The sequence below is a fragment of the Thunnus maccoyii genome, chromosome 8 (genome assembly GCF_910596095.1).
Source record: "Thunnus maccoyii chromosome 8, fThuMac1.1, whole genome shotgun sequence".
NCBI classification, from domain to species: domain Eukaryota; kingdom Metazoa; phylum Chordata; class Actinopteri; order Scombriformes; family Scombridae; genus Thunnus; species Thunnus maccoyii.
In genome coordinates, this window is record NC_056540.1 from 22508457 (window position 1) to 22529576 (window position 21120).

A 21120-nucleotide genomic window follows, 5' to 3' on the forward strand; every position below is an offset into this window, starting at 1 on the left:
ATTCACCCAATCAGCATTAAAAAGATCATCTCTCAAGACTACTCAAGACATAAAGAGATAGTTCAGTCATCTCAACATGATTGGATGTCACCTCACACGCTGGGTCTATAGCCAACATCAAGGACATCACCATTTGGAACACTATACATCTGCCATCAAATCAGACTCAGGCCAATATCTAGTAATTGGCCCCATTCTAAAGAAGGATTTGATACATTGTGACCACCAATTGAGAGAGCAACATATGTGAAAATATCAGCAGGGATGAAGATTTTTTGTTTCATTTTACTCATTTATTTGGCACAGTACCTGAAGAAAAACAAGACCACCATATGGCTGTGTATTAAAAATTGATGTGGCATGTTAGTGAGGGTACCTGAGCCGAATGACAAGGTGGAAGAAGTCGAAATAGTGAGCACAGCATGTGTGGGGGAGCAAAGATGTGCCTTTCCGCCACTCTCTGTCACTCTCTGTGCTGTGAAAAAAAAAAAAACTGGGCCATAAATGAAAGCCAAACCCAACCGAGACCATGTTTCAGCAGAACAGATTCAGTGGCCACGAATCTGTGTCATGTCAAGAGCACAGGGTGTCAATAAGCAAATACGGCTCGCATGGAGAGGTGGGGTCAGAACAGAGATAAAGGTTTGATGTCCATATCTCTGAGGAAAAGCAACTACAATGGAATACATAAAGAGTGAGACAGTGATGTGGTGTCAATCTTCTGACATTATGCATAGGAGGGATGTACAGCTAGGACCAGAAGTAAAGATAGTGATTTCAATGGTGTAGCTCTGTGGGCATAACTGATGTGTTGTTGGTAAGGGACTGCATCTGTTCGTCAGTGTGGGGCCATCTAATAAATAATTCAGGTATGATTGCAAAAAAGCACGGTCAATACAATGGGTCTTCTTGATAGCCGGTAAGGTAACACACGCTTCTTTACAAGCCCTGATTGAGCAAGTCAAGCGTTGAAAGGAAAAAAACAGAGTGGACCCAGTAGAGGCTGCCTTCCACCAAGTCAGAGGAAGTCTCACTTTTGAATCTGTACACAGGAAAGATAATAATGATGAATCTGTTCTTTATCCTTTTTTTTCCCCTCTCTGTCTACAGTCGGAAGGTGAAAGTATTGATCAGAGGACAGACCAATTTGAATGCTCTTGAGCCATTTCACACTTATTCTCCCCTTTAAAGATCAGACGTCTAACAAATGGCATTAGTGACACACATAGTGGTGTGTTACGTGGGCTGAGAGAAATCCATTAGGTCAATTCCATAGCAACAATGTGGCTTTTCAGCCCCAATGTACTGCACCAAATGGCCAATTCAATGAGCAGCCACTGCCACCAAGTGCTGGCCTTCAGTACTACAATACTGGCTCGAGAACTGCAGCTGTTGCCACTTCTGTCTGACTAGAGGCAGACCATGACCATGCGTGAGCAGCTACTGTGTTTATGGCATTGAGAGTGATACACTCTCAGCAAGCCAAATAAAATGAAGATCCAGTGCCATCAGCACTATTGTGAAACATCACTGAAGACCTACTAAACACTATTCTTTCAGTTTAATACACAGCTACCAAGTTTGGCAGTGCAAAATGAAAGGCAGACAAAGGAGAGAGCAAGTAATTTGTGAAAAGCTGTGACTAGTTTGGCAGGTTGCAGACCATCAGCATGCACAAAGAAAAGGTAGTGCAAGCTCACTCAGGATGAAACTCTCATTCTCTGGCGCAGCTAATCTATGTTTCACCACCCAAGCTTGGAATAAGTCTTTGTGTCCCATCCCACAGTAGCACATGGATAGTTTATTTATATTGATTCATTCATTTATTCTTAATTTATTCTTTCATTCATTAACTAGGGATGACGGGCCAACAAACAAGCTGTGTACTGCTGGTAAACAGCTAGAAAGTGATACAGCTTGAAGGCTGCCATTTTCAAACTGTGGCCTATGTCTCATGAGCACCCTTAGAAAAGAAACTGCAAGCCAGACAGTAACACAGCAAGTGATCTGGCCTTGATCATGTCACCAATCATTACAGCAGAGAGCTGTCTGGGGAATCAGGGGGAACCTGGCTGTTGATGAGGCGATTATGTGGCTTTACTCTTGTGCATCCAAGTATGACAATGCTATGAAAGTCCTGTAGCTCATAGGGAGAGACTATACCTTGTTAGCACTCTGTTGTGCTGAGTGGACTAGTTGGCTGAGCAGTAAGGCTCTCCCACAGGGCCTGGTGGGCTTACTGCAAGAGTAGGAGGGATTATAAACAGGCCATCAATGTGACTCTCTCCAAGCCCGACAGCTACAACAACTTCGGTTTCCACTCTTGTTGACCATAGGTCCCTGTCAGCAGTTGCCTCTCTTTGTCCTTCTTGTCCTTAAATCACGCACTGTGTCAGCTGAGAAACAGGGATATTACAAATCAGCAGGGTCTATGCATTATGCTGTTCTCGACACTTCCCATTGGAATGCTAGTCCACATACAGTCAACATGAAGTCTGCATTTGGAACGACTAGAAATGCACAAGAGGAGAGAGTCTGGCAAGGTTATGAAGAGAAGTGCATTATCACATCACGCACTGCAAGCATTCTCCATGCAAATCTTGACACACTCAGATGGAGCCCACATTTCACAGAGATCACATCTAGAAAAAGCAGACAACTCCATCAACCAAAGCAAATAACTTACTAAATATATACAGATGTAGAGAAGGATATCAAAAAGCTAAAGAAGCAAATAAAGAAATCGGGAGTGACTGGAGGAGCAGGCAACCATAAAACATGGGGATACACGGAATTTCACAGCTGTGTGAACAGTTAAAGCAGATGCGATGGGATGTGATGGTGGATGCATACAGAGAAGCGGGTTGTAAAAATATGCTATAAAGTTTATGGAGCCTAATGCGGCCCTGCAGGAGCCTCCTGCCGAGCTGAGCATGCCGACAGTGCCATTGAGTGTGTGACAGAGCTGTGGGGGAGAGATGTACAACTGAGAGCATAGCCAGTATTCACAACCTCCATCAATGGTGTGGGGATGTGCATACAGTACATAAAATTCACAGATATGCAATCAACAGAACTAAGAATCCTATTTTTTCCTCCCTCCCCCTCTCTAGAATACTCTATCATGCTATCTCTCCTCCACAATATCTAAATCCAAGCTCTAATATCCAAGTCTGTTGGAACTGCATGGAGAAAAACAGTGCTACTTACTACACGCACAGCCATACAAGCATGTGCGCACACCAACACAAATACAAAGAGATGCTACAGCACTGCCATAGTCACTGTTCAATCCAATATTAGCATACTGTGACCACTTCATCCTTTCATGTTCCCTTCAAAATAACGAGATCCAGCTCTCCTCTTCTGATTGAAGAGGAATGATTGTTTCTGCCTTTGAAACAGACATATGTTATACAAAGAGATGTGTCAAGTGAAAAGGAAGGAAGAAAGAGAGGAAGGAATGAAGGAGGGAAGAGAGGAAGGAAGGAAAAGATAAAAACTGAAAGGAAAAATGAAAAGAAGACAAATGCTGATGGAAGAGTAACCTCTTTTTCTCATCCCCAGTGGGAGCTGGTGTTGACTTAATCCTTGTCACACAGCCCACCCTCTGTCACAGCTAAACCTTTGCTTCTTCCACAGCCTGCAAAGGTCAATCCAACCATGAACGCCTGAAGACAAGCCGTTTGGCAGAGACTAGCAACATTAATTGATAAATCACATGTAGACTGAGTTCAACATTACATAAAATAAATGCAACCAAGGCTATTACACTATTAACTAATTTATTAACTAATTCATTAAACATACTACTATATCTATCTGACATCAAAATGAACTTCTTCACTCAGTTAAAATTAATCAATGTATAAATGGCCTCAAGAGCAGACAGAGTGGGTAATCAGGATAAAGAAAAAAGAGCTCCAGCTGAAGGCAGCTTAATTCAGTTTTGAAGCACATTATTTAAATCTTGTTACTTTCTCAAAGCCAATATGAGTTCACAGAATCTTTAGAGAGAGGTGTAATAATTCTATATAAAATGTCAACAAATCAAAATTCAAAAGATTGGAGTGAAACCAAACATTGTAAATTTTTGTTTATTGCCATCCTGGGTGAGCTCTAGGAAACTGCAGTATGACTGATGGTCCCCACAATATTAAGTGGTGCTCAGAGTGCAAAATTTCTATCTGCCACCACAGTGCCTCCGGCTTGGCCAGAGGTGCTGGCAGTCCTTTTCACAGGACTAGCGACTCCTGCTGGTTGGCCGGAGCACCTACACAGTTGGGGGTGGAACTGGGGAGATAGCTTGAACCTCATGTGTGTTACACCCTTCCCCTGAGATCATCGCCTCCAGATTAAGCATATTGTTGGCAGGTGAAAAGACATGGTAGGTGACAATAAATTGGGCATTCCAAAAAGGGGAGAAAATGGCTCTTAAATTCATAAAATTGTCCAAAAAAGTAACTGAATTACCATTGCAAACACTGCTACAACTGTGGATGATGTTTGGTTGTATGCAATTTGGCAGTATTAGCAGTAGTACTAGCGGTAATCTGTAAAGGTCTGTCTTTGTTGAATAATTATGATTGCTGTCACAAACAAAGTGGCTCTGAAATTGAACATAGCCTAACAGCATTCATGGACAGCATATATGCTGTCATAACTTTTGAGGCACTTCCCACTGACACATGGAAGTAAATAATTTTGGCTTTTTCTCTACATATTTTTGTATCATGCCTCCTACCAGCAAGAACATGGAGGTACTACCTTACATATGACCATGCTCACGAACCTTCCTATAAAGGAAGTGAAGTGGAAAAATAACTTTGCCATGATCAGCACTAAAATAAAAAAAGCACATTTGAGTAAAGTGGCAAAATATCCATTAAAAGTGACAAGTGACTCCAGATTTTCTGATACATTTTTCAGCAGTAGTTTGTCAAATAAATCCTTCCTCCTCTCGTTCCCAAACCACTTTTTATGTCCATCAGATGAACTCTAAAAGATGCTTTCAGCCAATCAAAGAAACATCTTATTCAAACAGTCCCCTCCAGAGCATATTTCCTTGATCTTAATTTAAGATCTATGGTGAAAACTGGCTCAGGGCATGGGAGGCACACACTATTGGTTAATTTTTCATTGCCGTTCTTTTAAAGCACCAAGGACATGTGCCACATCAAATCTGCTAGCCCCTCAGCGCCAAGTTTAATAGCTTGCTTGAAACAAAAAGTCTTTTGAGGTATGTGGTTTTTAAAGGTAAAGAGGGGAATCAAGGAGGGAGGGCGCCTTGATTTCCTTTCAGACTCACTATATTTCTTTTTCTTTTTTTTTAAAGATCCTTCATAAGCTCTCCTGGCACAGTGAACGAGCACTTGATTGGAGTTAAAGACGAGCCAGATGTCTGCATGTCCTCATATTCACACAACTCTCTCTTTCTGTCTCCCTCGTATCCCATCTGGATGCCTTGCAATCCTCTGGCTTATATATTACTACTCATTCACTGGTTACTCCCCTGCATTCTGTAAAACCTCAGCTGTCACAAATAGGAGGAGGACAGGTAATTCATGTTTAATACAAAATCTACCAATAAAGAAACACAAACATGTCATTCGTTTTATCGGTAATATTTATGAGGAATTTTAATTAATTACGTAGATGACTGACAAGAAAATTAATAGATGCAAATTATTTTGACCGATCAACTTTATAGATAATTAACTTGACAAATTATTACTCATTTGTCAAGGAAAAACATCAAACATTTGCTGAATTAGCTAACTTTGAGTTTTTGAATGTTGGTCAGACAAAATAAGAAATGTGAGGTTTGATAATTTGTGATGGATTTTTGTCAACAGCTTTGAGATGGATTGCCATGAAATTTTGTACATGCGTTCATGGTCCCCAGAGGATGAATCCCTCGACTTTTCCTATACTCCCACCTTGAGGTTCAAATTTGTAGTTTTAAGTGAAATGTCTCAACATCTGCTGGATGGATTGCTATATAATTTAGTACAGACATAATCACTTTGATGATCCCTTAACTTTTTATCTAGCGTCATCAAATGATCAAAATTTTAATTTTTTCAATACTTTTGTTTATAACTAAATACTGGACATTCCCATCAATTTCAACTGCACTTTGTGTTCAGTGCTAATTAGCAAATATTACCAAGCTAAGACACTAAACTGGTGATAATCATGGTAGCATTGTCAATATGTAGCACCATGAATGTTAAATTAGTATTTAGCTCAAAGCAACTGTGGTCTGTGCCTATAGCTTCATGCTGCTAGCATGACTGTAGAACAATCGATAAATCCAAACAAGAATTGATAGATTAATCTATGAGGAGACTACTATGTAGTTGCACACGTACATGTGAATATACTAGAGCAAAAAGAGAAAAAAAATAGGTGAGAGGGATAAAAATAAATTACATTCATTTAAAATAAATAAAATTCTTTATCTCATATCGATAATGAGGAAAACATCCATGGTTCAAGGTTTTTCCAATGCTGTGCTCCACAAAAAACATCTTTTAATTTAAACCTGCAGTGCAGAACTTTTACATATAAATGAACGTCCATTACATTCAAGCCCTTGCCAAACGAGTTCACACAATGCTGATTAAGCCTATCACCATCAAGTAAATCTCTCTGTATTTCACAGTATACAGACTTTTTAAATCTGGTGTCGGCAACATTCCTGTGCTGGCTGAATGAATGGGCAGAACAGCCCTATGTTAACTTGAATGGGGATAAAATAATTTCATTGTGCGGCTCTTTTAGACTTTCCAAATGTTATCGGACCGAATGCATTAAATTCTGATAGTGAAACGAGTCATTTTGCGGAGGTTGTGTGACACTTAAAACAATTTATCCACCGTTTTATAGCCGTAACAGCAACAGCAGAGTATGCTACAGCGGTGCCTATGACATAAGTACATGTTAACAGTGTTTTTGTAATTACTCTCATTGCCAGAAGGAGGAGACAAAATTCCCGCACTGTAGCTTTAAAATGTTTTGTCAAATACAGTATAAAGCAACTCCCTTAATGAAAATTAATGACCTTATAGACATTGTAAGCTAAATTCTATGACATACAAATGCTATATTTCCAAGTGTCATACCAGATGTTGTTTGTGCAGATAACTGAATCATTTCTTCTGTAAACTAGATAAGCTAGAGTACAGCCAGTGCAGTCTCATCTGATCTTGTCTCTCAGGTCTGAGGTGTTTTTGGCTTGTTTACACAGAGATATACAGTAACAGTCAAAAGTTTGGACACACTCTCTCGTTCAAGGGAATGGGAAGGTGTGTCCAGACTTTTGACAGGTACTGTACATGTTTATACAACCGCACTAACCATCACCACCTGACATCTCAGAGCTGACCAGCATGTTACCATGGAAATAAGCAGTCATCTGTCCAGTCATACAGATATTGATCCCCTCCCTGTGGTCTGAAGATTGCTGCTTTTCAACACATGGACTACACACACTTTTTCTCGCTCATGTGTACTCTCACTCTCATAGTCTCAGCAGCATTCCATCTGAGCTAGAGAGCCTCTCAATGGTGGTGCAGAGAGACAGAAGTCTACTTTCACAGTAACACTGCAGGAGTCATTGATGGATTGTTACAACGTGGCCCTTGACTTGTGACGTAAATCAGGCCAATCTTTACAGAGACAGATCCCATAAAGCCGTTGTAATGGTCAACAGGCAGCTGCAGCACAGAGTAAAAGAAGAGGTGTCTGGCCCATGTGGACTGCTCAAGTCGACCTGCAGGCATGCTGTTTCTCAGGTATGTGTACTGCTCATATTTCCCTCAATCTTGCTTAAGGATGTGGTGAGAGCATATGACACTTAGTAGTGTTGCACACTTACACGCTGGTCAGACTAGATTAGATCCAATTCACACAGTCCTCTGTTCCCACCTCATTCTCAAGTGGGAGAGGGGAAAGTGCCAGAGAGATTTCATGCCTGAGACAGAAGAGTTACAGTTGCATGTTCCCTATAGACAATCCTAACCAGCACTCAGCGCTCTATCCCACCGACGCATGGTGACAGCATAAAAATGTGAATCTGCCAGCAAAGCAGGGAGCTAACTGTGACCCAAAATCAGCTAACCAGGCTAAATGCTCTCTCTGATTTTTTTTTCTCCTTTAGTGGGGCTTTTAAGAATTACATAGTTTTCACCATGTTAGCCATGTCTGTAGGCTACTGCTGCAAGATTGACACAGAGGTTACAGAGGTCAGGTGAAATGCTTCAGTAATGCTCTGGAGTTTGAAGAAACTTCTTGATAACCATGGTCTCTGACATCTTTTGACTTGTTTCACAGAACTTCTGAAAGTAGGCCTTGACATCTCAGATGAGCGGTCATGATACAAGCTGGGTCATATTTTGCACAGTATATAGATACTAGAAAGGTACTGCAATACTCTATTGTTTAAAACAGTACTATACCCCATTTTATTACTATCGGTACTTTAAGAATGACAATGAGCCATATTTCCTATGAGTTGTGTATAAGTTAGTTTAAGCTGTCTGAGCTAGTGGTAGGACAAATTATAGTTATGTAGATTTTTATGTCTCTAATGTGTTGATTTGACAGCTTTTTTTTTAATGTGATAGTAATGTTATTTTGTGATTCTGCGATAGCTAGGTGGTATGTATCTTTTTCTCCAGACAATATGATGCATTGTTATTCTGATTGTAATATTTGATTACATTATTTCATAACCATGACAATGCTGTCTCTGTGTGTTTATTGAGTGATCAAGGAATTTTCCACCACAGCCTGCAAACCGTTTTTTTGTTTGTATGTTTTTTCTGTCATACGCCCTCTGCAGCTTTCATGATGACTGAACAAGAGGTATGTAGAGGTAGGCTCTTGCCGACTATCCATGGCTGAATGAATTAACAGTCAGGGCAAGCCCACAGACACCACAAAGCCCATCTGTAAAAGATGTTTTAAAGCTGCGCAGGCAGACCAAGGGAGCCAACACATCCAACTTGGCAAAGCATCTCGCTAACAGACATGCTGACCTGAGCAACAGGTCAGCAACAGGTTAGCAAATGTGATAGATGACATAATTACATGCCCTCAAATATAAGTCAAATGAGTGTGATTTATTTTGTGACAAGCAAACTTACCAGTGTGGCAAAAATTTCTATATGCAAACGCAACATTCACACTGGTAACATTAACTTTGCCATAACTTGCAAGCTGCTAAAAATCAGGCATTCACAAGTATGCAGATCAACAACACCGGTTATAAATGATCAATATACTCAATCAGTTATGGTAATGGTAGAGAAAATGCGCTTAGTAGAGTGCAAACCTCCACCACAGAGGTGTATTGAATCATTTGTGTTCCGTCTACTTTAGTGCACTACTGTAGTGTGCAGACTAATAATCAGGGGGTTTGAGCTTTATCATCATGATGAGCCAGACAGTTAATGTCCTTTATGTTTATTATTTTTATGCAAAATACAATCATAGTTAATGTGCTGTTAAGTGAAAAATGGAAAATAAGGGTATGTATTTTCAACGTGGCTCCACCTTGCTGGACTCCAAAGGAAACCTGTTTCATTTCAATTATTCTTTCCCACACAAAGCTGCAACATCATCTCAGACTAGCTAGCATGGAAATGTCTCTCTCTCTCTCTCTCTCTATCTCTCTCTCTACCCCGTAGACAGAATGAACACAGTTAAAATCACTTAGATGCAACATGTTCCAATAAATTAGATTATTTTGCAGATTATGAGTATCTGTAAAAACTATCACTCATTGTTGATATTGCAATATTCAAATGCTAATAGGTGCTATACTGCAATCAATTTCACAAAAGAAACAGCAAAAACCAACAAAAGCCTCCCAGTTCATTTTCAGGCTGTATAATTTCAAAATCCCTCATTTTAAAGTGCTACCATTTACATGCAGGAATTGTGTTGGCAATTTATAGCCTTTCCAAATTACAGCCCATTAGCAATATCAGGGCTGAAAATAAAAATCCAAGCCATAAAAATGACCTCACTTGCACAGTTTGGAACGTGCTCCTCGACATCCTTCCAAAAGAAGATAAGTGTGCGTGTGCGTGTGTGTGTGTGTTTAGGGGGAAGGATGAAGACAGATACAAACACAGAACAAGATTCAGAAGCCAAATAAATAATGGGCTACTTACCGCAACTTTGCTCCCAGTTATCTGCATGCAGCGATCAGCGGAGAAGGTTAATGTGCAAAAAGACACAAACAGCACAATCATTAGTAGGCCAGAGAATCCTCTCCATTACACGTTGAGGCATTAGTGTAACTTGTGTGACATCACAAACATCCTTCACACAATTGTAGCACACACTATACAACTAAATTTTTTAATAGCCAACAAGAGAATCAATTATGGGCACATACTGAAGAAAATGTCTGTTTGGCAGCTGCAATTTTTCCCAATCTTCCAAATGTTAATAAGACCGACACATGAAAATAGAACATCAAGACAAAAGAACTTTTGTTTTCTTTCCTGTTTGTAATTTATTATCTAGCATGCGCATACATCATCAATACACAACAAAAACAACTGTGGGAGTGATGAATCAACATGTTTAGACATGCAGATACCCACACATGGGATCAATTTATTGTTTAACAGGGTAAAATATGATGTCCTTCTAACTGACTGATCAGTATAGATTTACTGTCCCTCAAAAGAGATAGTGGCCCATGTGGACAAAGAGGCTGCAGAGGGTCTCCCTGAACTGGAATCAATCAGTTGCCATTAACATTGGAAGTGTCAAATTTGTGTGGAAGAGCTACCTTGATCCTGTGCAGTCAGCACGATTCTTGGAGTTTAACCTTGTTATCTGTCTTTTATTAATGCAAAAGTGGGGTTTGTTTCACAGTAGGAGGGTGTTTCTTAGCCAAGTAAATGTATTCTAATCTGTGAGCTGAGCACTTCTTTCTCTGCTACATGTTTCCTGTGAAATGCATTTTGATTGCAGGAAGTTAGAGGACACATGAGCTCCGTGTCTCTTACCTCCTCCTTTCTCTCCTGTTTTCACACCCTCCCGTTCTCTCCCCCTCCTTCGGTCTCTCCTGATCTCCATTTCAATGTATTTTATTGTCACTCTCAAACTCTCCAAGTCTAGCCATTTGATGCTTGATTTCCCCTCTCTATCAATCTACCAAGAGTTTATGACAGCCATAAAGTCCATTCTACATGTGCTACCACCTGATGAGGCACGTAGGCTAGTACTTTTTAATCATACTGTGTATCCATTTTTTCCTTGCTCTCCATGAATGCAGCATGTCATTGTCTAAAAAAGATGAATATTTTACACTATCTGATCGCCTTGAATGAGTCACACTGACATGCAACATAGATATCTTCCACAGATGTTGATGCCTACAACATATTTCTCAGTCTTGTTTTAAAGCAGCTTGACCAAAAGAACAGACACTATCTTGAGTCTGCACAGACAACAGTCAGGGAGGAGCTTGAGGGGGAACAGCACAGTTTCACCAACAACAAGTTTATATTTTGAATACAATGTAACACCTTGTTCTCACTAAGACAAGGGCAAAGCTCCTGTCAGTTCAGACCCCGACTAATACTTCGGGTAGTGTTGAGGTATTACAAACTCTTGAGATCTGATATTGAGCATCTCTCATAACATTATAAATAAACTGAGGACGAGTCACTGTGCACAAGAGTATTTCATGATGGAAATATATGCATTATTTGTCATAAACATACATCAATATAATAATAAAGGGCCTGGATTATCTGAGCAAATGTCAGGCCCATTAAGAGAAGAAGGTGGCACATTGGTGGTCACATCAATCACTAATATTCAGTAAAACTGCACTAATAACACTCGACAATCCCCCTTACAAGATCCTGCCATCACATCATTCCTGAATCTAAGACACAGCACGTTTGAAATCAAACCCGAAAATATTCACTGACAGTAAGCAAGAGTCAGTCTCAGAGAAATAAGTCATTGTATTAGTGCAAAAGGAATTTTGGCGGTTTTAATGATGTTGCTACACAGTTATAGACAGAAAAAAAAGACCAAGAAATGAGGTGAGAGAGAAAGGCAACTGTTCATGCAAAGCTGATGGTCAAGGACGTCCACAGACACACTCCTGCTAAAGCAGAGCTGGACTCTATTGAAAGGCAGCTCATATTCAAATGAACAGGGTCAATGTAGAATTCTCACTTGAAAAGACATTCCATTTTGTGTTGGGGGTAATTTGCTAGACTCCTGCTGAGGCACCCTGGTAGAGTATGGGAGTGTTCTCAATCTTGCCTGGTGATAGACTAGTAGAGAGGTGGCAATTCACGAGGGAGGGAGGAAGGGAAAAAGCTTTGACTTTCCTTTGAAAGACATATTTTTACATGAGTAAACAAAGTCATAATCAGCCTTTATTTCTATTAGCTTTAATTTCAAGCCATATGGATTTATAAAAAATGTCTATATGATATGAAAACATGCTAATAATCTAGAATAATGATGAACACATGTACAAGTTGTACACCGTGAAGAAAGCCTAAAGTAGAGACCAAAGATTTTCCTAGTTGACTAGCAGTCATTAGTTCAAGCCATTAGTCGACTAGTCATTGCACATTTATGATAATAATTTAATTATTTTAATATATCTTATTTATATTTTTTGGGGCATCAGAAAATGTACTGAGTTTGAGGGCTGAGAAAGAATGTTACAAATAACATTGTTAACACTGTGCTACATTATAGAGAAATACAAAACTGTAATAATGAGCATTTAAAATATAAATTTTACAAGCGCACACATGAAGTGACACGCCTTTTAATAACAATGAAACCGGCAAAAGCTGTAATGATTCTGAATGTGTCAGAACAACCAGCAAGGACACTGAACATTTAATTTATTTCAACACAGTATGACATCACACAACTTATGAACTTGGCTATCTAGAGTGGCCATGCTAGGTGGCTAACATTAGACTAGTTACATGTTTTAAATAAGAAGTCATGTTTGAGGTAGACAAATGAGTTTGCATGTCACCTTCGTGTCGTTGTCCTTTACATGCTTGAAATGATCCCACACTTGAGATCATTTCCTGCCCAACAAAGTCTTAATAACTTTTTGGCAAATGTCTGTCCCTGATTGACTGAGTCACTATCTGAGTGATGAATTGAAGTAACTTAAGTAAGTAACTTTACTGGTCACTTCGGCTGGGTGTCACCATGTGTCGCCACTTCCTGTATCTGTTGTTTCAAATTTTTCATTTCAGATCATTTCACTTAAAAGCCTTGTAGCGTTTCATACACAGTCCAGTCATATATTAGGTTTTGGCCAAGTCTTGTCAACAACAAGGTACAGCTCCTGAATGGAGTTTGAGGGTTTTGTTTTTCTCTGCGACTAACCAACCAATGAAAACTTGGTCAACAAAGATTCTTCACATCAACTAAAGGTTTGGTCAACTATTAGGGGGCAACCCTAGCCTGTAGCACTTAAAGCTATTGAAATTTCCTTTTATGTTGCAGAAAAAAGGGGGTTTTTTGTATGGCACCAAAGTACTTGCTCAATTGAACAGGTCTACAGAGACAGACAAGAAAAAGGGCACACAAATAATAAAATATTTTGTGTTCCACTGAGATTTACAAATTTAAACCTTAATCTTCAATGAATTTTAAGCCTGCACACTCTGCATCAGACGTAGGTTAAGCAAGGAAGATGGCTGTCGAAGTCTAAACAAAAATGTTTGAGTATTGATGTGGACATGGGGTAACTAGTGACATTAGTGAATGTTCCACTTATATTTTCATTGCAATAAAATATAGTTAAAACATGATGCTCCCATTAGAGTAATACCAAAAATCACTAACTAGTCAAATATTCTATTGGGACCTTAAAATACAGGAAACAGGAAAATTAGGATAGCATGTGTTAACCCCCTCCAAAGCCCCAATCTCACAAGGTAGCAAACATCTTTGGTAGAAAAAGATTGAGTCACATAAACAGTGAAGGAACCACAGCAAAACAGACACACCATGTCCAAATGCAACACTCCTACATTCATCAAGCAACATGTTCTCCTTTAGTCCACACTGCATGCTCATCAGTAACTACAAGCAATATTATCCTCAGAAAATGACTAAGCAAGAAAAATAACTTTTTGGAGGAGGGATTCTTCAATAGATATAGGCTTATAATACATGCATAAATAAAGTCTGTGTGAAAAATGTGACTGTTTTTCAAAAACAAAGCAGTCGCTTAAAAAACCAAAGCAATCATGAAACCTGGATTACAAATACTTTGGTATCTAAAGTTTGAACAAATATCATAATTCTGAGTTGTTTACTGACAAACTGTACTTTAAAGTATGTTGACTCTAGGATTTATATATGAGCGTCTGTAATTATGAAGATTCCCCTCACATTAAGAGGCTGCTGAGACCCAAGTCGCACCATTCAAGGTGAGATGGAGCACAGGATCACTACACGGCAGTTTATGTAACATTTTCACAAGCTCTTCACTTCGATTTAGATTTTCTCTCTTTCATCAATCAGGGTTAGGGTTAGCTCGTAGGATCACAGAATATTCATTTGATTTAAGGCATCAGTCCATTTTCTAAGTATATTCAACTAGATATGGCATTATTTTAAAACAAGGGAAAGTTTACACGGATGAGAAAGCTTTACTTACTTGTTAATTTTTTTACTTGGGTAAAATATATTCAAAGACTTCATGCTAAACATTTTTTCATAGTTATACAAATTGTAATGTGTGTCCCTCACTGCAAATGAGATTTGGTAGCAGTATCACATTTTATCAGAATCACATAGATGTCCAATAAACTATAAAGTTCAAGATAAGTTGTCTTCTTAGTCACTCATGTAACAATATATGGATGTACAGATGCTCTTATGTAAATGTATGCATACTTACATTAATCTGTGTATGTATATATCATAACTGGCATTCAACCATCCCCCTCTTTCAGTTTTATTAAATGTGATAGCAGGGTGCTGAGAGACATCACATTTTGTCCTCTGTCCTTTGACTACACAGATTACGTTATTCATTTGAATAAAATATCAGTGCTCGCAAAGTATAATGGGCCCTGCGAGGAATTGAATCATCTCGGATAATCATCCTTATCAATAATGCCAGTTAATTACCATAACAATGAGGAAGATAATAAATGATGATGTCAAGAGAGAGCTACCAGGTTCGGGAAGCAATGGGGGCAAAAATCACCTTTTTTCCTTCTGTCTTGATGTGATTTTCACCTTGGCCATAATTTCAAAAGAAGATATGAGACACATTCTCACATTTATGTATTACCATCAGAACTCTTTATTTTTACTGCTGTTTTTGGATTAGAGCGTTGATCAAGTCGCAAATTACTTTTGAGAATGGGAAACATAATCCTAATTCTATTATTCTTATTTTTTATGATCTCAATATTAAGCAACTACAGCTGCTGAATGAGATGGGCTCAACTTTACATATACCCAGTAACCAAATGGTGACACAAGGCACCGCCACCACTGGGGGGAAAAAAAACTTGCATGCAAGTACACAACTGGACAACCAAAAATTTGCATGCAAGCACATGACTGGAGCAGCACTGACCATCCACCTAGCATTGAGTGAGTGAGTGACTACAATTTCCAACTGATAGGCTACAACAGCAGATTGCAGCACGGTGGGGAAAAACAATGAGGAAAACAAACCAAAATTGCAATCAAAGATGTGGGGTTCAAGCATGAAGAGTGGAGAGAGAGACAACGATAGAAGTGAGTGTGCAAGAACAAAGCAAGCCATACTGTAAAGCAGATGATCAGGTTAAACTCGTTCTGGAGGGCTGTGTGGAGTGTCATAATTCATCACCCACCCACTACAATTATTCAGTACACACTCTTGAGTCTATAAAAATGCTCTTTGGTTTATTCTTTAACTTACGGATTTAGCAGTGGCTGAGATGTACTGGACTACCATCTCACGTTTGGTGCTTAGGTCCTTTCCACGCAGGGGGGCTTTGCGTTCTTCATTCAGGTTCATGTCCTCCTAGAAGAACAAACATGAAGACAGTGAGGAGAAATCTAATGTGTGGTAGTGACTTAAATGTAGTTTTCAATTTCTTTATTACACAATATACATTAGGCAAAGAGGACAGAGGAGAAAGTGAATAGTGTGAAATACTTAGCACTGGTGAAGTGCACTTAAACCTAATGGAACATATCAAAATAACTATCTCAAAACCTCAAACTTTGAACCATATTAATTTAAGTACAACAGTTTCATGAGCAAGACAACAAATATTGACAATTATACTTTCATTGCTTCTATAAACCTTTTACATCAGATCCTGTCCTTCACAGTTGAACAATTTCTTTTACATGTATCTCTTTTCGTTAAAGTCAAAAGGTACAGCACTTGAAATGAGTCCTTGAAACGAAAGGAGCAGGGCTAAAGCGATATAAACTGTACATCCAAACTCAAACAACACAGCCTCTATTGAGGCCATGCAATCACATCAGATAGGCAGGATAGGCAGGATAGGCAGTATCTGCGTGTTATTGGGAGTATTATCTTTGTGCTACTTCTGCATCACAAAAGAGGTCTTTCATGTGAGAGACATCAGGGGATGGAACGAAGGACGGACAGAGCACTAAAAGCTAGGGAATGACATGATGATTAGAATGGAGGAGGATGTTTATCAGAAGCACTCTCTCACAAAGAGACGGCTAGAATGAACAGAGAGAAAAAACATCCTCCTTGGGGTTTGAGGCTATTGAACCTGAAGATGTGGAGCCATGCTGCCCTCTGCTGGGAAGTGAAGAAAACCATGTGTCCTTCGGATTGGTTGATTTGATTTAGCAGTGATTCCTCTCCATCTGATTTAAAACTTAAATTTCACCTGATAAATGAAGCATGTCATTTATAAATAACAACATTGTAGTATATAATGGTCTGAATATCTTTGTAATAAGTAATTTGATTCAAACTCTTTTTGCTTCATTTGTCACTGAAGCATGGGCAGGAATCCCATCCAGGGGCACCATGACCTAAATTCCTCCAACTACATTTCCTCTAGTAAATACCCTCGGAGCTAAAAAACCATTAACATCCTTTTTGTGGAACAGGGAAGAAAAAAATGCAGCTGAAACTTTTACAATTGGCAGTTTTTTTCACCCAAGGAAACCAGCAGGTTTTTTAATTAATCTTTGAACCCTGCTAATTTATCTGCTTAATTGGCATTCAATAAACGAGGCAGAATGTGGCGGGGTGAATATATTGGAGGGGTTGGAGTAGTGGGCCTGCGGGATGCTTGTCAGGGGGCAAACTGGAGGAATGAGCCCTCCATGTTTAGTCTCCAAAATGATTAATGCTCTTTTATTAATTATACCCTCACAGGCTACATAAAAAGCATCCCAGGATATCTTCAACTATGCTTCTTGTGTAACTGAAATGATGAGATCTGAGCTTGTATCAATGACAGTGGAGTTACCTAGACATGTATTTCAGATCTTATTGTCTCATGTTGGCCCAGCAAACCCTGCTAAGAATTTGCTAATACTAATCATTCTCCACTGTCTTGCTTAACCAGAAATAATGTCAGTCAGCAACACTTAGCAGACTAAGCATCATGGACGAGAGGGATGGGAACACTGTTCATCCCGGTAGACTACTTTGCTGTTTACAGTATGTACAGTGCAGTCTATAAGTAGTAAGACAGTGACACATTGTTTAAATTTTTTTGATTCTGTGCTCCAGCACACTGAATTTGTAATGAAGTTAATGAGCTGACCATCAGATTTAAGGATGTAACAAAGGGTGTAATGATTTTAGGTGAGCACAATAGGACTCGTATGCCTTTTTATACACAGCACCCTTGCCCACATCCCCCTCAGGTTTTGGGAAAATGCAGCAGACAATTGATCCTAAATACAAAAAAAGCAACCCAAGAGTTTTTACGAGCCAAACAGTGGATTGTTCTTGACTGTCACCTAACCTCAGTCCACTCGTTTCACTCGCTGAAGATCGGCTCTCAAATCAAGCAATAATTGAAGTTGGCTGCAGTACAGGCCTGGCAGCACATAACCAGAGAAGATATTTATGGTCTACTGAAGTCTGTGGATCAAACACAATAATTTGTTACCAAATATTAAATATATTAACTTCATTTAAGCTTATTCCAATTTGACCTATACATTATGTTCACCATATTTTAGGAACTATGTATAAAAAGTGCTAAATTTTCTACATGGTTTATCTGACTGGGATATAGAAGTCTTGCAATTAAAACCGAAAATGAGCACTTAACCCTTAGTCATTGCTTCATTTCATCAAATCCAACGTGCTACAGAACAGAGCCAACACAATGAAATGATATATACATAGTTACTTAATTAGAATACTGTGGGGCAATGTGGCTTTGAACACAACCCAATCCAGAGTGGATGTCCACCACTACACGCTTCAGATCACAGGAAAAAACAATTAATAGCTACCATCAAATGTGTGTGAGACTGAAATGGATATGGAGAGTCCAAGCTATGGGGAGAAGTGGATCTGAGGAAAGTAGACTTACAAAAATGTTTTGCTTCAACTGTGACAAATCGATTATTTTGTCCACTACCCTCAAGTCTGATCCATGAGTGTGTAAGGGCACACACAGTAACTCTCCTGTGGGCTGGTTTTAATGTCCTGGTGCAGAGTGTAACTGCTGAGGGATCACATAGGAGCTTATTACTGGGAGTGTTCATCCTGACAATGGTGCATAGAGAGGCACATAAAACCTCCGACTAGCCACAGCAGCCCCGCAATTTTACATTCTTTTTTCACCGGTCCTCTTTGTCTCTGTGAGCACCTCAATGCCATACACTACTCCTGACAACAAGAAGAAACTCTCTAAAGAACGATAACAGAGACAAATTTGTACTGGAATTAAATCAATTCAATCAATCCAAAGTAAAGATGTCATGCTGTTGGAGGTTTTCATGCTCACAGACAAGTAGAAACATCATCTGAGTAATAATGCTATGAATGCTAATGGCCATATCAGCACAGATAACTTAAAGTGCCAGTATGCGGCACCTATTGATGTCACAAAGTCACACCATCAGGGAGCTTTTGTCTTGATGGAGAGGACAAGTTCATATATCTTACCTCACCAGAAATCCTACCACTGCTTTTCTTTAATGTTACAGACAATAAAGAGTTGGAGCATGATGAAAGGGGTTTGCGATATGTCAAGGGAGTCAGACACGGTTTAGTGTAGTCTTTCACAGCTTACTGGACGCTGATAAAATTAGTTCAGATGCCATAATGTGTGTCACCGCATTCCTGCGTTGAACCTCTCAGATTGGAGTCAGCTACTGGAACACAGCTGCATCCTTAGTGAGATGCAGCTGTGATACCGGACATTTCATCAGTGGATTTACTGCTGTGCATTTTGATGAGGGGCTCTGAATTCCAGCTATGCACATCTTAGGAAATCATATGACAGGACACACAGACTTAAGATATACACTGCATCATTCTAAAGGCAGTGCTGAAAGTAAATGTTTTTTCATATATTTTAACTTTCCCTGTTGTTTTATGAATATACTTCTGCTATCAACGGTTAGCTTCAAAAATTCTAGAAAGAGTTGATTTGGTTTCCCTCCCAACTGACTGAGTGTTTCCTCCTATATTTTCCCAGATCCCTTTGATGACCTTTCAGTAATAGGCTATGTGCTATTTAGACTTTAAGATACACAGTGCAATGTGTGAACCACTTTCCTGAGAAAAAAATATTTTCAGTTTCTCCTAGTCATTAATGCACAGTGGGTGGTGTAACTGATATGGCATGGGTCATCCCTTCATTTGAAGCCAGCTGGATATCTAAGGCTGCAGCATGTAGCATCATTAAAAACAATCAATAATAGAAACGGTGTAAAGACAAAGAGAGCAATCAAAATGTATGTGTGTATGACATAAAAAGAGATACAGAGATGACAAAGACAGATAGATGCTGAAGAGAAGCAAGTAGCATCAAAAGAAAACTACACGCGACTTTCATTTCTATGTTTGCTACATCAAAGGAAGTTTAAAAAGTTTACAGTCTATGAGAGCAAATAGTGGCGGTTTCAAAAGTACATAAGTAAATAACCCTTTTCTTTTCGATTTCATTACTGTAATTACACTTCCCAACCTGGAGTGTCAAGGCCTGTCAAATGTCAGAGCAGCAAACATGCCTTCTGTGTCGTCCGTCACTGAGCAAATTGAAGCCTGGGTTTAATGTCACGCCACTGTGAGCACAAACATAGTAATTGAGAGGTGAACTGAGTGACAGGGATGAGCACCCAGGCAAGAAAACACTGAGCAGGAGCCTGATGAAAACCAGGAGCACTGGTCGCATTTCTCTAGCCCTGGCAATAAAGACCATTGTATGAGAAAAAAAAAGCAGGCACCGTACCACACACACATACACACTTGGAGACATTATCCACAACAGTACACACAACCTATGCAATGAAGCCAGAGTAATACAGCTCTGCACTTCAAAGAGATGGGCTGAAAGCTTTTTGTTAGATTTCAATCCTGCAGTACATAAGGCCAAAAATGCATTTCAATGGAGAAAATCACAAGTGTGACAGAGCTTTGACCCCACAGATGAGTGCGAAGTGAATTTCAAAGTTCTGTGTTCATTCTGACAGTGGCCTAGGGAATACGTAGGTGGAGCCCTGCCTCACGAAAGCTTAACTTCTGGATGCAAAATACATTTAGTTGTACTATAAAAACATATCTCAAGTCTATCTTGGATACATTAAATATATATTATACTATGTAAAAAAGACTCTGTATCATAAATTTGTGATATTGTTTTGCATATTTGTACATTCAAATTGGGGTAATAAAGGAGAGGGTCTTGTGCAACCCAGTAATTGGGCACTGTTTCATGTCACCATGGGATGTTATGGGAGTATGATTGGGCAATTAGTGGTGGTTTTCTAACCTATGCTGTAGTTGTGTAGATGGAAAATTTTCAATTTTCATATTGCAATTTTTAGATATTGGAAAAGATACAATTTTCAACATTATCTGTAAATCTACAGATATAGTTTGGATACAGTTTAAAC

The 21120-nt window shown here is 39.2% G+C and overlaps 1 protein-coding gene across 1 annotated transcript in view; it reads right to left on the reverse strand.

Moving 5' to 3' along the window:
* diaph2 (diaphanous-related formin 2) overlaps positions 1 to 21120 on the reverse strand; it is a 382189-nt gene that overhangs the window by 340656 nt on the left and 20413 nt on the right. Inside the window, exons 5-6 of the mRNA XM_042418197.1 lie at positions 15956 to 16060; positions 10185 to 10205 (exon numbers count right to left, since the gene is read on the reverse strand). Coding sequence (XP_042274131.1) covers positions 10185 to 10205; positions 15956 to 16060 — 126 coding nt within the window. The remainder of the gene's footprint in view (positions 1 to 10184; positions 10206 to 15955; positions 16061 to 21120) is intronic.